The sequence below is a fragment of the Prunus avium genome, chromosome 1 (assembly GCF_965620075.1).
Source record: "Prunus avium chromosome 1, drPruAviu1.hap1.1, whole genome shotgun sequence".
NCBI lineage: Eukaryota > Viridiplantae > Streptophyta > Magnoliopsida > Rosales > Rosaceae > Prunus > Prunus avium.
The window spans coordinates 45,173,805-45,189,734 of NC_142284.1; the positions used below are offsets into that span (position 1 = coordinate 45,173,805).

At 44.2% G+C, this 15,930-nt stretch overlaps 3 protein-coding genes and 1 long non-coding RNA gene across 5 annotated transcripts; 1 reads left to right on the top strand and 3 right to left on the bottom strand.

Annotated features, from left to right (window-relative positions):
* Nucleotides 1–167: 167 nt before the first annotated feature.
* LOC110762742 (uncharacterized) lies at nucleotides 168–1,795 on the bottom strand. Of its 2 annotated transcripts, none has more exons than XM_021965421.2 (3): nucleotides 1,625–1,795; nucleotides 1,255–1,458; nucleotides 168–793 (listed from the first exon to the last, which is right to left on the bottom strand). In XM_021965421.2, exons 1-3 carry the CDS (start codon nucleotides 1,664–1,666, stop codon nucleotides 467–469), a joined length of 573 nt encoding a protein of 190 aa, XP_021821113.1. In that variant the 5' UTR covers nucleotides 1,667–1,795; the 3' UTR covers nucleotides 168–466. The 2 variants fall into 2 exon arrangements, with proteins under 2 accessions (XP_021821113.1, XP_021821114.1); XM_021965422.2 differs by having other exon boundaries at nucleotides 168–760; nucleotides 1,625–1,791.
* A 1,528-nt stretch (nucleotides 1,796–3,323) lies between these two features.
* Nucleotides 3,324–5,283, top strand: LOC110762782 (putative clathrin assembly protein At1g25240). The gene has a single exon (XM_021965467.2). It carries the CDS (start codon nucleotides 3,504–3,506, stop codon nucleotides 4,827–4,829), a length of 1,326 nt encoding a protein of 441 aa, XP_021821159.1. The 5' UTR covers nucleotides 3,324–3,503; the 3' UTR covers nucleotides 4,830–5,283.
* Nucleotides 5,284–6,743: 1,460 nt separating this feature from the next.
* LOC110762795 (protein BASIC PENTACYSTEINE2) lies at nucleotides 6,744–8,915 on the bottom strand. The gene is made up of 2 exons (XM_021965483.2): nucleotides 8,682–8,915; nucleotides 6,744–7,893 (listed from the first exon to the last, which is right to left on the bottom strand). The coding sequence occupies exon 2, from the start codon at nucleotides 7,886–7,888 to the stop codon at nucleotides 7,052–7,054; it is 837 nt and encodes a 278-aa protein (XP_021821175.1). The 5' UTR covers nucleotides 7,889–7,893; nucleotides 8,682–8,915; the 3' UTR covers nucleotides 6,744–7,051.
* Nucleotides 8,916–13,419: 4,504 nt separating this feature from the next.
* On the bottom strand, nucleotides 13,420–14,701 carry LOC148297908 (uncharacterized). Its single transcript, XR_015833025.1, has 3 exons — nucleotides 14,110–14,701; nucleotides 13,901–14,028; nucleotides 13,420–13,792 (listed from the first exon to the last, which is right to left on the bottom strand). It is a non-coding gene; the product is annotated as an uncharacterized LOC148297908 (long non-coding RNA).
* Between the last annotated feature and the right edge of the window lie 1,229 nt (nucleotides 14,702–15,930).

A 15,930-nucleotide genomic window follows, 5' to 3' on the forward strand; every position in this document is an offset into this window, starting at 1 on the left:
TTGTTCTTGATTGGCGGCATAGGAATGCGTGGTTTGAATATAGCTTTTCTTTGTTCTTGATTTAAGTTCCGGTTCTGGACATGTTTCCAATTTTTTGCATTCTCTTATGTGCCTTGTCTTGGAGATAGACTTTTATTCAACGGGTATAGCACTTTTTGTTATCCCAGCCGCGTAATGACAAGTGGAAAAACTTTTTCATGTGCCATTGCATTATTGGCCAGGAATAGCAAAATAGTGCTATCCCCGTTACAAGAAAGTTTTTCTGCTTGTGTTGACATTGCCAAAGGGACTTACTGAGCAGAGGTCCCGGTGAAGCAATTGCTCAGTGTAATTGCCTAAGTAACAAGAAATAGAATCTGAACATACGCCAATGAAAGTAGAAAAGGTCCCTGCTACATTTCAGCTTTCTATATCAGCTACAATATATGTGATCAAGATTCAGGACCATTTTCTCATCACCCAGTAATCAAGACTCGAACTTGTCTAACTGCTGAAGCATTTGAAAGATGGTAATGCTCTGGGTTGGGAGAGAAGGAATGGGTGGCATTCGCCTTAGCGGTGATATCATATGGTCACCGCGGGTGAGAGTGTTGTGATGCCTCTTACGCACTGCTCGAACAGCAGGAGGCGGCTCTGCCACTGCCACCACCATCTGATCCATTCTTGGTTTGCTATAAGTTGCTGCAGCAGCAGATGATACTTCTGTTCTCTTACGCATGGCGCTGCTCTCTGACGACCTTTTCTCCTGCCTTCCTCCATCCTGTAAATGCATTTTACATGAGACAATATCAATCTGCATATGTAACACTACCAAGGGTTACATATATGCCTCATAATTTTTGTACAAAGTCCATGCATGTAGTTCATCAGTATATCATAACAAACTCGAAAGATCGACCTATTATCTCATATTGGAACAACAAAATAACAAATTTCCTTGCAAATTTCCTACAAAATGTTGAAATGCAATGCTGCTTACATATGTTATTTATATATACATGCAATTCAAAAGCTCATTAAGGTGCTTATTTTCTTACATCAAGATCTACACTAACTAAACGAAAAATATATGGAAAAACTAGTATGAGAAAACGTTCATCATAAAATTGTACACATATGTAGTAAGAAATGCATATATATATATATAAGATGAACATTTGATGCTGCATGTGCCACTATACATTTGAAACATTCTCTGGTTTAAGCAAATATGTGTATGTAAGGTGAAATAAATGAATAATGAAACTTGCTTACATTGATAACAGAAGAGTCGGGCATGGGGCATTTGACAGGGCGATCTTCATCAGGTGGCTCCAAAGGATGTTCTACTGGCCAGAACTGGAAGTCGACTTCAAGCTGCACATGATTATGAGGAGCTTCCATACCACACCCCCAGCTGCTGTGTTGCTGCTTCTCCCTCGTTTCATCTAAAAGCGCAACTTCACTTTCCTCTCCTTCCTAATTAAAATGGAACAAGATTAAATAAAATTAAATAACAAGATTAATGGATGTTACCCCACAAACAGGCACACTCACACACCAAATACATTATTCACAGTGTATGGAATGGAAATCTTTCAGAGAGAGAGAGAGAGAGAGAGAGAGATAAAGCGAGGGCACTTACAAAATCATCCCCACATGAAAATCCCATAGAGATGTTGTTCATAGTAGTGTTGTTCTTGCATATGCCAGAAAGAGGCAGAGAAATTTTGTGTGTGTGTGTGTGTGTCTGAGAGAGAGAGAGAGAGAAGGGAAAGATAGAAAAGAGAGCTGAGGGAATGAAAAGTAGGAGTAGGAGTAGGAGTAGTAAGTAGCCTTGTATTGTAGGGGGAGAGAGAGAGAGAGAGACAGAGAGAGGTGGCAGTGTGGGATGGTTTGCACAGTAGAAAGAAAGATTCCCACCATTTTCGTCTTTTTGGATTTCCTCAACGTCCTAACTTTATTTTAACCCTTTTCTTTTCTTTTCTTTATTGGGGGTGGTTTGGGCCCTCCCCTCTCCCCTTCCCCTTAATTGCTGCTCTTTCTCTCTCTCTTTCACTTTGTTGCTTTAAAGCAACAGTACGTTCTTTCGACGGGAAAAAAAAAAAAAAAAAAAACCAACAGTACGTTCTACCTCTGGTTAGTTAAATCCTTTTTTTTAAAATTAAAAAAAACCCTTACAATCTCCTACTTTGTGCTTTTCATGGGTTTGCAGAACATGAGCAGAGGAAACGTGAGAGAGAGAGAGAGAGAGAGAGAGAGAGAGAATGAGCTATGTTGCTTTATTTGCCAAGATCCGTATACTATACTAGCAGAAAGTAAAAACATTCACACAGAGACTCACAGGTAGAAAGCACGAGATGCACACTTTAATTAATTTACTAGTAGCTGGCTACTTAGCCGCTTCATTTGTTCATTCATTTCGATGCAAACTGCAAATTGCAAATTGCTTGTTTTCTAAAAGAAACAAAAAAGCAATTTGCTCCCTCGCTGACTCACAATCTCATCATTTCAAGATTTTGTTGTCTCATCTACTTCTGTTCTGTGACTGTGTCACTGTCACTGTCACTGTCTTATGCCTGCATGTTAGTAATAGTACTACATGTTTCTTGATATCATAATTTCTGAATTTGAAATATGAATTAGCAGTAATGACCAACTTCATGAATTTTTTCTTTAATTAATCCTTTCAACTTCATCAACTTTTTTCTTCAATTTAAGGGAGCTCCAATTAGCCATAATATTTGGGCTTTTACATCCTCTCACTTTACCCAAAACAAATAATAGGATTTGACCTTTTGCCTCAAATTTGGGCCGAAAGTAAGCCCAATGCTTTCTTAAGCTGGATCATATCTTCTTCAGGCTTAAAAAAACAGAGGGCTTGGAGTTGAGTCGAGGGTCAAAGCTCACCTCATTTATTTTCTTTTTAATTTAGGGATTATATATGAATTGTCTATCGATCCTGAACCTCATCCACTGCACTCCGTTTAACTTTAATATTTGATTTCAATCATTATAAATTTAAAATTATCATCATATCTCCCTCACTGGCCATTGCTGTAAATGTCCTTTCCTTTGGCTACAAATAAAATAAAAGCGCGTTAAGAAGCTGCTTCATGGTCATAGACATAGAGAGAGAGATAGAGGCTAACCAACCTTTGAACAAGTCCAATCCAACAACGCATCAGTAAAAAGAATTTCTAGATGTTTCTTATTCTGGTCTCAATAACAGCTGCTACAGCCTTGGTGCTCTTCTGTTCTTGAGATTCCATCACTCATTTCTTTTTAGGAAAATCACTCAAAAAAGATTTTCATTTCTAATTTTCGCACACGTACGTACGTGCACCCAATTATAGCTAAAATAGGGAAAATTAAAAGAAGAAGAAAAAACTAAAAGAATGTAAGAAAGGACACACACAAACAGAGAGCTAAAATAGGGGATTGATTTGCTTGAGAATCTGCCGGGAACCGACCATTTAGAATAGAGTAGGCAAAAACAGAGAGAGAGAGAGAGAGAGGGGGAAATGAAAATGAAACTGTGGAAAAAAGCTGCCGGGCTTATCAAAGACCGGAACAGCATATGGGTGGCCAGCATCTCCAGACGGACCTCGTACCGGAACCCGGATCTCGAGGCCATCATCATCAAGGCCACCAGCCACGACGAAACCCACGTCGATTACAAGAACTTCCACAGAGTCTACCAATGGGTGCGCACATCTCCTCTCTACCTCAAGCCCCTCCTTTGGGCTCTCTCTACCCGCATGGACAAGACTCGCTCTTGGGTTGTCGCTCTCAAAGGCCTCATGCTCATGCACGGCGTTTTCTGTTGCAAAATCCCATCCGTTCAGAAGATTGGCAGGCTGCCTTTTGATTTCTCCAATTTCTCCGACGGCCATTCCAAGTCCGCCAAAACATGGGCTTGTGATGCCCTGGTTCGCTCCTATTTTACGTATTTGGACCAAAGATCCGCCTTTTTTAGTACGTTGGTGATCAAGAAGAACAAGGGCGATCAGGAGGAGCCTGCATTGTTGGAAGAGCTCGGGAGATTGCAAAAGTGGCAATCTTTGCTTGACATCCTTCTTCAGATCAAACCAGAGCTGAACTTGACGATCAGCACTCATAACAACAACAACAGCAGCAACACCACCGCCAACAACAAGGTTTATCTTATTTCCGAAGCCATGATTTGTTTGCTCACAGAGATCTTCGACGTGTATAGCAGGGTTTGCAAAGGGATCGCCCAAACGCTTTTGAAGATATACGCGGCTCCTGGCAAGCAAGAGGCACAGCTGGCGCTTGGGGTTGTTCAGAAGGCAGCAGTTCAAGGAGAAGATCTCTCCTTGTACCTTGAATTTTGCAAGGAAATGGGCATCCTCAGCGCCACGGATTGTCCTAAAGTTGAGCAGATTCCGGAAGAAGATATTAGAGACCTCCAACGGATAATCAATGAAGCTTCAGTGAGAAACGAAAACAGAGACGTGAAAAATGGTGTTGTCGATCATGCACAGGAGGAGGACAAGGCCATTGTGATGATGAGACAAAGAGAAAGCAGCAGGGGTAGAAATAAAATAATGGTTTATGATCAGCAGCAAACGGCATCAAAGAGGGCCTTCCAGACAATCATCACAGACAAATGGGAGGTGTTTGAAGAAGATTTGATCAGCTGGGTCAGCGCAGATACGACTGGTTTCTCTGATGTGAGCAGCAATACCACTATTACAACAAGTACACCGAGTAGTGCTGTGGGTACACAATACAGAAACCCTTTTGCTTCAGCCTCTTCAAATATGATGATACCTTATAATGCACCTGCACATAACCAAGTTCTTCCAGATTTGATTAGTTTCTGACGATTTGCTGTTGTTGGATTAATATTGAAAAGTTTCATTCCCTTGTTCCCCAGCAGCAGCTTCGTCAATACCTGCAGCTCAATCTCTCCCAATTTTTGTGGATCTTATATCCTCCCCCTTGGGCCTCTTACTTATTAATTAATTATCAATAGATGAATTCTTAACTTGATTTCTTCCTGACCCTTTTTTCTTCATTCTCCATTCTTCCTTTTCTGTTTTATCTCAAGTCTTAAGTTAATCATCATATTGATATATTATCTGCAGACTGCAGGTAAGGTAACATACATACACAAAGTCATGTAGATCAAATATAATAGTATTTTCATAACACAACAGGAATCACTCTGCCAGAGAATTGTTTAATCGGACAGACATTACAAATTTGTAACAATTAGACCCAATGAACTAGTGTTTTTTTTTTCTTGTCTTGGGCCCTCGACAGCTTTTCTCTCTCATCGTGGAAGTCTTATGTCCTCTGTAACTCAAAATTTGCTAAAAGTTGCCTTCAAAAGTAACAAATGGCCACCATGTAGTTTTTGCATTATTTTCATATTTCCCCACTATACTAAACCGTATTCACTCCATCTCATCTCTTGCCAATATTCTGAATACATTTCCGAGACAATTATCCACTCCCCTTGGAATTTGGAATGTACACTTTCTATTTTAGTAACACGAAAGTATGTAGATAACTTTGAGCTGTCTCTTGTCTTGCCTAAGCTTTTGGCTCAAGTTATGGCCGTTAAACTTTTCCCGTCTAAACAACAGATCTTCCTACATTCGCCGGTTTATCAAGAGTACGCCGGTTTACCTTCACCAACTGTCAAGTTGTTAATCACCACCACCATTTTTCACAGACTTTGCATCCATCATCTGGATCACAACACTGACCCCAGATTCAGCTTAAAGTACAATGGGTAGATTTTGGTTCTGGACATTAAAAAGAGAGAGAATCGCTGGAGAAAACTTTGCATCTTAAGTTCACAGAATTTCTTTCGTTTCCATTTCATTTGTTTTGAAACATTCTTAAATGTAGAAGTAGGTTACATCGTTTGCTTATATCAGTATTAAAGGGAAACTAACAAAACTATCAAATTACAACATGCTCTCTTTGTTGCGCGTTATACAATTGAGACCATCTAACCATCAGCAAACAATGTGTAATAAGTTACATATTCTGAAGGTTTTTCTTTTCAACAAATCCATAACAAATGCACTACTAACCTAACTACTAAAACCCTGCTATGAAGGGGCTGCTCTTGTGTAATTTTCACTTGTGTCCCTTTAAACATGTTAACTAATTATCCTATCAACTATGTCCTTGATCACATTAACAAGTTCACTTTAAAGACATGTTCCACACAAAAAACCTACTACTGATAAACCTCTAACTGAAACTATCAGTTTCCTTCCAGAGACACCAGTCAATCAATGTTTGAAACAAAAGTAAAAAGATTTGCAAGACACACAGCAAAGTCCACATAATATTAGAGTCTTAAACCCCTTTCCTCAACCTTGTCACTTCTCTAATGCCCTATTTCTCTTGCATACACCTATATCACAGCCCTCCACTAATTTCCCTCTCCATTAGTATCACCTTCTATATCATCATGTTCCTCTCCAAGCCCCTATAGACAAGAGTTTCCAGGTTCTTCTATGCCCGACACTGTATCAGTACAACACTAAGAGACATGACACGAATAGGTAGAGCATCCTACATGAAATCGAATTTAGTAGTTCTAAGCCAGAGATGCAATCCACATACAACATAATACTACAACAGAACTAGTCAAATACTTGGGAATATAGGCAATCATCTCAGACTCCCCTTTGATCAGTTCAAGTATTTTGCTAAAAGTTGTGGGGGAATAAGGTAACATTGCATTCCAGTAAAAAGATAAATGGGTAAAGGAGTTTCAGTGCAAAATATTAAGAGCATTAGATTAAACGGAGATTGTATACTATCCAGAAACAATTCAATAAATGAGAACTCATCCGCACAATCCTGGTGGCCAGAAAATTCAGCCCTTATCACATAAGCCGAAAGGAAAAATAAACAAAAGAACAATTCCAAATTTTAGAAACAAGTATCATCCGTCATGACTGAAAATTGAATGACTACAAAGTATCTGATAGATCTCTGCAAAAGGTCACAGAAATATATACAGGTGAAATAGACCAAATGCAACTGAAGTCCCACTAATGGTACCAACATAGCAACTCTACCTGATTGTGACGAACTTGTTGGTACCATGTCTTGCCCAATGACCCCTCAGATCAATTGGGTTAGCAAAATTATAACCTTCAGCTGCAAGCTTCTCCAACACCTTCTTGAAAGCACCCTGACTCATTTTTCTTCCAGCTATCCTTGCCCCACGTCGCTTAGTACTCATTGGCAAAGGGTACATAGATACGTTTGTGGTGCAACAAGCAGATTGCCAACCACCACAGCCCCACCTATAACACTGTTGTGGAGCTCCAGTGCATGAGCAGACGGGAATTGGAATACCTGAAATATCCATATTAATCCCGTTTATCACAACATCCAAACTCTTCTTTGCTGGCTTCACACGAGGAACTGATGGATTGTTATTATCTTTTGGCTTCCTCGGCTTTTTCACTTTTGGAGTTTTTGGTGCGCCCCCGCCGCCTCTTTTCTTTGATGGGCCACCTTCCTTATTGGCAACTGGCTCTTCTATTCTCGCCACCCTCTCATCCCTTGACGAATCAGGTGGCTGTAAGATCTGCAAGGAGTGAGCTCCTGAAGTTTCTGGCAGAACAGCATAGTTAGGATTGGCAGGCATCATATTGAGGAATTTATCTCTCTGGTTTACCCAACTGTCCCTCATATAGTTCAGTGGAACAGGAGCATCTGATACAACACAATCCCGAGGATGAAAGGCTCCATTGGAGCTAACCATGACTGCGGGATCACGCCCTGGGACAAAAGCTTTTGTATCGCGCTCTGCCATGCTTGACATGAGCTGCAGGCCAAGATGGCCTTTAAAAGACGGCTCATAATAGCCCCAATTGCGCATGTTCAATGCATCATCATCCATGAGAGCTAGAGATTGAGCAGACAAACAAGCATCGTTATGTTTTGAATTGGCCCATTAATGAAAGTTTTTGAATAACAATAAAAGTGGCCATCGAATAGCCCCCTGAGGCCATGGAAACAAGAAACAAAAGGAAAGAAAGAAAAACAAAAGAGATAGGGAGATAGAAACAGAGCATAGCTCAACCAAATCACAAAATTAGGACCTAAAAGGCAGATGTAAACACAAAATCATCAGCAAAAAATGGATCTTCCTATTAAATTAAATATCAAGCATTTGGTTGGCAGCTGATAAAATGAAGGATAACACAAATACTATCGATCCTTCCTAAATCCCCAAGTTTCATTCAGATCCAAAAGAACAAAAATTTAAAATGAACAAAGACCAATTGTGATGAGCATGCAAATATTTTCATCTAATGGCTTATTTCTGAAAAATGAAGATCCTTCCCTATCCAATAAATAAATATGCGAATTCCAGGATCAAAACTTCTGTGCATTTCCTACACTTTCTCAGCAGCCAAACAGAACCCAAGTAAAAAGACCAACACCCAGATCTATATTTCCATCTTAAAGCAAACATAACAGATTAGGGTTTCGAATCTGATAAATTGGGATCTGAGATCTGTGCACAATAAGGAGAAAAAAATAACAAATTCATAATAATTTTGAAGCTTTCAAATATATAAATATGCACAAGAATGTAAATGGCAGGTTAATAGTACAAGGACCCATATATTCAAATTTTAGAAAGAGAGAGAGATAGTGAGAGAAGAGAGAGGAGAGAGAAAACTTACTTAGGTGGGTGTAAACGGCTCTTTAGGGTTTTGCCCTTCTGGAGAGAGAGAGAGAGAGAGGTGAGAGGAGAGAGGAGAGAGGAGAGAGGAGAGAGAAACCTGAGAGAGAAAGAGAGAGAAACTTATGAGATAGAGAGAGGAAAGAGGAGAGAGGAGAGAGGAGAGAGGAAAGAGGAGAGAGAAAGCCCTAAAAATGAGAAAGAGAGAGAGAGAGAGAGAAACCTAAATTGGGGTATCTATCAAACTTATAGCTGTCACTTTAAAATAAGGAAAATCTAAAAGGCTGATGGATAAATATATTGATATATCTTATGCTATTTTTATTTTTATTTTTTCGGTCAAAAAAATACACGATGCATCATATGTTGAACAGCCGAAGTTTGTAAGGGCAAGTGCCATGTGACTTAGACAAATATTTTGGAGTCTTTTTTTTTTCTAAATAAATATTTGAAACTCAAAAATAGTAATTGAGACTTGAGATTGAGTGGAGTCACCACCACTTCCCTTTATTCTATAACTTTCTTTCTTTTTCTTTCTAAGTAGTGACTTTGTGATTTCATTAATCTATAATTAGACACCCCCTCAATGATTTATAGAACATATGTGGTATTTTAGCTTTGGTAATGTTTACAAATATGGAATTGAAGGTTTATATGGGAAAAAAGATTTCTATGTTTGCTTAAAAAATTCAACGAAATAATATCTATAAATCTTAGAAGTAGACATAAGTTTGTTGTGCAACCATTATTTTCTCTCATTGATGCAATCTAGCACAGTTGGAAATGACCTTAATTTGTAAACCAATAGTCGAACTCCTATGACACATTGGCAGTGTGGGTGAGAAAACCTCATCCTCTAATATCTCTTGTATTAAAAAATAAAAAGGGTCTTACTAAAATCCAATTCACCATGAAATATACAAGGATGTCAAGCCCAAAACTAAAAAACAACTAACTCAAATCAGACTTGGGCCTCACAACCCAAAGGAGGATCCTTAAAAAAGAAAAAACTGAAGACTGCAAGGGAGGAGCTCAAAGTGAAGACAAAGCTCGTAACCGATCTTTTAATCCAAAGACCATGAATATTTCTTAAGGTAGGAGGGCTGTGCATTGTAGCTCATGAAGCATGGGAAAAAAGCTTGCAAATTAATTATGTTGACACCATAACTGACCAAGCAACTAGAAGAAACTCTAAGCAAAGCAAGAGGAGTCCCACATCGGAAATCTACAAGAAGTGAAGACTCCCTCTCACCTATAAAAGCATACCACTCTCCACTTAAGAGGGGATTGGAAACTGAGCTGGGCTCCCTCTTCAGGACTCTCCTGTTAGTCTGGCCTTCGAGTCCTGGGTCTCCAGACCCGGGGACTTGACCCCTGGGCTCCAGACTCCAAACTTTGTACCTTAGACCCTAGGCCTTCTTCCATTTATCTTTGGGTCTAATCCCCTTGTACAAATGTAAACAATATCATAATGAGAACATCTTCTCTGTGGACGTAGCCCATTCATTAAGGGTGAACCACATATATCTTGTCTTTTGTATATTCATAAACTGGCTAAGTCCTCACATACACGCAGAAGGTCCAAACCTTCACTCATCATCCATCACACCTCATCACTAAGTTGGACTCAATCTTGGCCCAACCATTTTGAGCATCAACAGTTTGGCGCCGTCTGTGGGAATTGACACAAAAGGCTTCTGTCGTTCTCCCCTTCTCCAGTGCTCTTCGGCACCCATACAATCAACATCACCTAGGCTGCCGTTAGGCAATGCCTTACTGGAGCCACCTTGAATGCCAGGTCAACAAATTGCAGAAGATGATATTTTAAGAAAAAGCCAATCAGTGTGGCTATACTTTGCATGGCTTGCAGGGCCAACCCAACATCTCAGTTCAAAGTACCGACCGACACTTCTTTGAAGAGTAAAAATATGGGGACTTGAGCTTGTCCCACAAGCTCCATCATTCGGCGTGCGCTGCCTTCGGCACCCCACCATACCCTTGCCATGGTCACGACACCCTTGCTTGGCTGACCCAGGTTCCTTACAACAGTACAAGAGACCCCAGCCTTAGCTCCGAAGGTCTATCAGTCGGAGCTTGCCGAACGAACTTGAGTCTTCTCCTTGCAAAAACCCTTGCAGCCATCTATCTATCTTTCAAAAGCTCTTGCCAAAGACACCCCAGCTCTGGCAAAAGCAGTTGAAACCTCACGGCACCAATTGAAGCCAAGAGAAATCGCGAACGCCTTGAAGGACCAGCTAAAAACTTTGCCCACACTTCAGAAGGATCGAAAGGCTCCAATCACTTCCTTGCCGTCAGTCAAGGACCCAGACCCTAGACGGTCCTAGATTGGATGAACCCCCCTCCACGAACAAATGATGAACGACACCACGGACCCAGCTCCAACTCGATGCAAAAACTAGGCACTTAGACCCACTCTTCGCCGAAGACAGATCAGCCCCTCACCAAAATACCTTCGAATATCTCTTGCCGGTCGGCACCTCCTCCGAGCTGAACTACGGACCCAGCTCCGAATATATTTTGGAGCCTAGCTTCCCTGCCGAACGGCAGGGAGCATGCAGAAGGTGAAGGAGTGACTTATCAATTTTTGGCTGACCCAGCCCCTCAAGCTAAAAGGTGACGACATGTCTTAAGCTAATAGGGGACTTGCACCTCCTCTCCCCAAACCCTGGCCCTTATCTCCAATCTTTGGACTCCCTTACCGAAGGTATAAAAACCCTAGCTATAAAAGCACAAGGGCCCAGCTACAAAAAGGCCCCAGCTACGTTTCAAAAACGGAAGGACCCAGCCTCTAAAAATCCGAATCTACCCTCAAAACCCTAGCCACCACCTGGGTCAAGGAGGCTTGCCGAAGCCCAGCTTTGGAACCCGGCCCCAAGGCCATTGCTCAAGCCCAACATCGCATAAAACTCCATTGCTGAAGTTTCAAACACACCTTCGCGCCACCTTGGCCTTTCTACTAAACGAACACTCGGACCCCCATGGACCCAGCTCGTAAAGTGCCCCCCAAGACACCCTTTCCAAATCTGGAAGCCCCCAGCCCCCGCTGAAGCCCAGCTCCACATAGCACAAACCCCAGGCCTTTGCCAAAGCCCAGCTCATGAGGCCCACCTACCAAGAACTTGGAAACTCGCGGGATCAAGCCCCTCATTCTTCCTGCCGAAGGACAAGCCCTTGCCGAAGCTCTGAAGGCCCAGCTCCAAGGACATGCCACAAGCTCAAATATCCACAAGGTACCCAAATTTCTTAAAATAATAATAAAATTTGCACATATGCATTCCTTCTCTTCGGCACCCTCGTGCCCAGGCACATTGCCTTGCCCCATGCAAGCTTTGTGTCACCTTTGGCATCTCATTTGCCTTCGGCACCCCCGTGCCTAGCTTCACCTTCGGCACCCCCGTGCCTAGCTTCACCTTCGGCACCCCCGTGCCTAGCTTCACCTTTGGCACCCCCGTGCCTAAGCCCACCTTTGGCACCCCCGTGCCTAAGCTCACATTTGGTATCCCAGTGCCTAAGCTCCCCTTCGGCACCCCGTGCCTAAGCTCACCTCCGGCACCCCGTGCCTAAGCCCACCTTCGGCACCCTAGTGCCCAAGCTCACCTTCGGTACCCCCGTACCTGAGCTCACCTTCGGCGCCCCCGTGCCTAAGCCTACCTTTGGCACCTCCATGCCTTGCCACATGCAAGCTTGTTTCGCCTTAGGCATCTTCTTACCTAAGCCCACCTTCGGCACCCCGTGCCCTTCGGCATTTTATATTGCGACAAGCAAGTCTTATGCCTTCGGCACCCCCGTGCCCAGCTACTTCCTCTTGCGACATGCAAGCTTGGCACCTTCGGCACCCCATGCCCTCCGGCATTATTGCGACATGCAAGCTTGGCACCTTCGGCACCCCATGCCCTCCGGCATTTTATATTGCGACACGCAAGTCTTATGCCTTCGGCATCCTCATGCCTAGCCCCTTCCTCTTGCGACATGCAAGCTTGGCACCTTCGGCACCCCGTGCCCTTCGGCATTTTATATTGCGACAAGCAAGTCTTATGCCTTCGGCACCCCCGTGCCTAGCTACTTCCTCTTGCGACATGCAAGCTTGGCACCTTCGGCACCCCATGCCCTCTGGCATTATTGCGACATGCAAGTCTTATGCCTTCGGCATCCTCATGCCCAGCTACTTCCTCTTGCGACATGCAAGCTTGGCACCTTCGGCACCCCATGCCCTCCGGCATTATTGCGACAAGCAAGTCTTATGCCTTCGGCATCCTCATGCCCAGCCACTTCCTCTTGCGACATGCAAGCTTGGCACCTTCGGCACCCCATGCCCTCTGGCATTATTGCGACATGCAAGTCTTATGCCTTCGGCATCCTCATGCCCAGCTACTTCCTCTTGCGACATGCAAGCTTAGCACCTTCGGCACCCCATGCCCTCCGGCATTATTGCGACAAGCAAGTCTTATGCCTTCGGCACCCTCGTGCCTAGCCACTTCCTCTTACGACATGCAAGCTTGGCACCTTCGGCACCCCATGCCCTCTGGCATTATTGCGACATGCAAGTCTTATGCCTTCGGCATCCTCATGCCCAGCCACTTCCTCTTGCGACATGCAAGCTTGGCACCTTCGGCACCCCATGCCCTCTGGCATTATTGCGACATGCAAGTCTTATGCCTTCGGCATCCTCATGCCCAGCCACTTCCTCTTGCGACATGCAAGCTTGGCACCTTCGGCACCCCATGCCCTCCGGCATTTTATATTGCGACAAGCAAGTCTCATGCCTTCGGCACCCTCGTGCCTAGCCACTTCCTCTTGCGACATGCAAGCTTGGCACCTTCGGCACCCTATGCCCTTCGGCATTTTATATTGCGACATGCAAGTCTTGTGCCTTCGGCATCCTCGTGCCTAGCTCTTCCCCTTGCCACATGCAAGCTTGTTTCGCCTTCGGCACCCCCGTGCCTAGGCCCACCTTTGGCACCTCCATGCTTTGCAACATCCAAGCTTTGGCATCCCTTTGCCTAAGCTCACCTTCGGCACCCCTTTGCCTAAGCCCACCTTTGGCACCCCTGTGCCTAAGCTCACCCTCGGCGCCCCCATGCCTAAGCTCACCTTCGGCACCCCTTTGCCTAAGCCCACCTTTGGCACCCCTGTGCCTAAGCTCACCCTCGGCGCCCCCTTGCCTAAGCTCACCTTCGGCACCCCCATGCCTAAGCTCACCTTCGGCACCCCCGTGCCTAGGCACATTGCCTTGCCACATGCAAGCTTTGTGTCACCTTTGGCATCTCATTTGCCTTCGGCACCCTCGTGCCTAGCTTCACCTTCGGCACCCCTTTGCCTAAGCCCACCTTTGGCACCCCCGTGCCTAAGCCCACCTTTGGCACCCCCGTGCCTAAGCCCACCTTTGGCACCCCCGTGCCTAAGCCCACCTTTGGCACCCCCGTGCCTAAGCTCACCTTCGGCGCCCCCATGCCTAAGCTCACCTTCGGCACCCCCGTGCCTAGGCACAATGCCTTGTGACATGCGAGCTTGTGCGTTTGGCAAACCACTCTGCCTTCGGCACCCTTGTGCCTTTAGCATCCCCTTTGCCTTCGGCACCCCCGTGCCTAAACCCATCTCTTGCAACATGCCTTCAGCACCCCCCATGCCTAAGCCCACATTCGGCACCCCGAGCCTAGGAACATTACCTTGCAACATGCAAAGCTTTGTATCGCCTTCGCCATCCCAACTCCAAAATTATGTCAGTATCCAAGGGACCTAGCCCCCTTCCGAAGGCTCAGCTCCAAAACAAACTCCTAAGGCCAAGCTGAGTACTTAGGCCTAGCCCTTGCCTAGCCCTATCTTGAGCAAAACAGGCTCAATAAAAGCCATAGATGGCCCTTACTGATCGGCACCTTGGTCCCCCGCCTAGCCCAACACTCAGGCCTAGCCAAATATGCAGCTTAGCTCCTTGCGAAGCCTAGCCTCCTTCCAAATTCCAAAACTCCCAGCCTCTGGACACTCATGCCAGCCCAAACTATAACTAGACTCCTTGCCAAAACCATTGCGGCCCAGCCCTTGCTAAATGCCCAGGCTAAACCCACATGACCCGGCTCTTCCTAAAGTGCCCGGCTCTCCTGTTGAAACATTAAGAGGCCAGCTCTTGATGTTGGGCCCAATTCCATGCTGAAGCCTCAAAAGCCAAGCCCGTGTGGGACTCTATTTTTCTCTCCACGCTCCCTACCGTTCGGCAAGGAAGCTAAACCCTCAAGCTTTGCTCCTTTACCGAAGCAAATGGCTGACCCAGCCACCAAAAAAAAAAACAAAAAACAAAAACAAAAACAAAAAAAAAAACAAAATTTGCACCTGCCGAACGGTAGGCAACATGCAGAAGGAATTTGGGAAGTGAAAATGCCCACTTGGCTAGCTACTTGGCTGACCTAGCCACAAAAAAAAAATAAAAATAAAAAAAATAAAAAATAAAAAAATTGCACCTGCCGAACGGTAGGCAACATGCAGAAGGAATTTGGGAAGTGAAAATGCCCACTTGGCTAGCTACTTGGCTGACCTAGCCCTCCAAAAAAAAAAAAAAAAAAAAAAAAAAAAAATTTGCACCTGCCGAACGGTAGGCAACATGCAGAAGGAATTTGGGAAGTGAAATTGCCCACTTGGCTAGCTATTTGGCTGACCTAGCCACCAAAAAAAAAAAAAAAAAAAAAAAATTGCACATGCCGAACGGTAGGCAACATGCAGAAGGAATTTGGGAAGTGAAAATGCCTACTTGGCTGACCTAGCCCTCCAAAAAAACAAAAAACAAAAAAAAAAAAAAACTGCCGAACGGCAGGAAGCATGCAGAAGGTAAAATGGGGACTTGCCAATTTTTGGCTGACCTAGCCCAAAAAAAAAATAATAAAACCTTCTCTCCCTCCAAACCACTTTGGTTTTTTGTTGCAACTTCTCTCCCTCCAAAGTTCTTCTTACCCGGGGACTTGGGGGACTGGGGATAGTGCACTATACGACTTGGAAGACAAACTACGGTGTTGCTCGGCCAGTGCACTTAAGATTACAAATCCCCAAGCAAGAAGTACCTTCTTACTCGCGAACTTGGGGGACTACTGTTGACACCATAACTGACCAAGCAACTAGAAGAAACTCTAAGCAAAGCAAGAGGAGTCCCACATCGGAAATCTACAAGAAGTGAAGACTCCCTCTCACCTATAAAAGCATACCACTCTCCACTTAAGAGGGGATTGGAAACTGAGCTGGGCTCC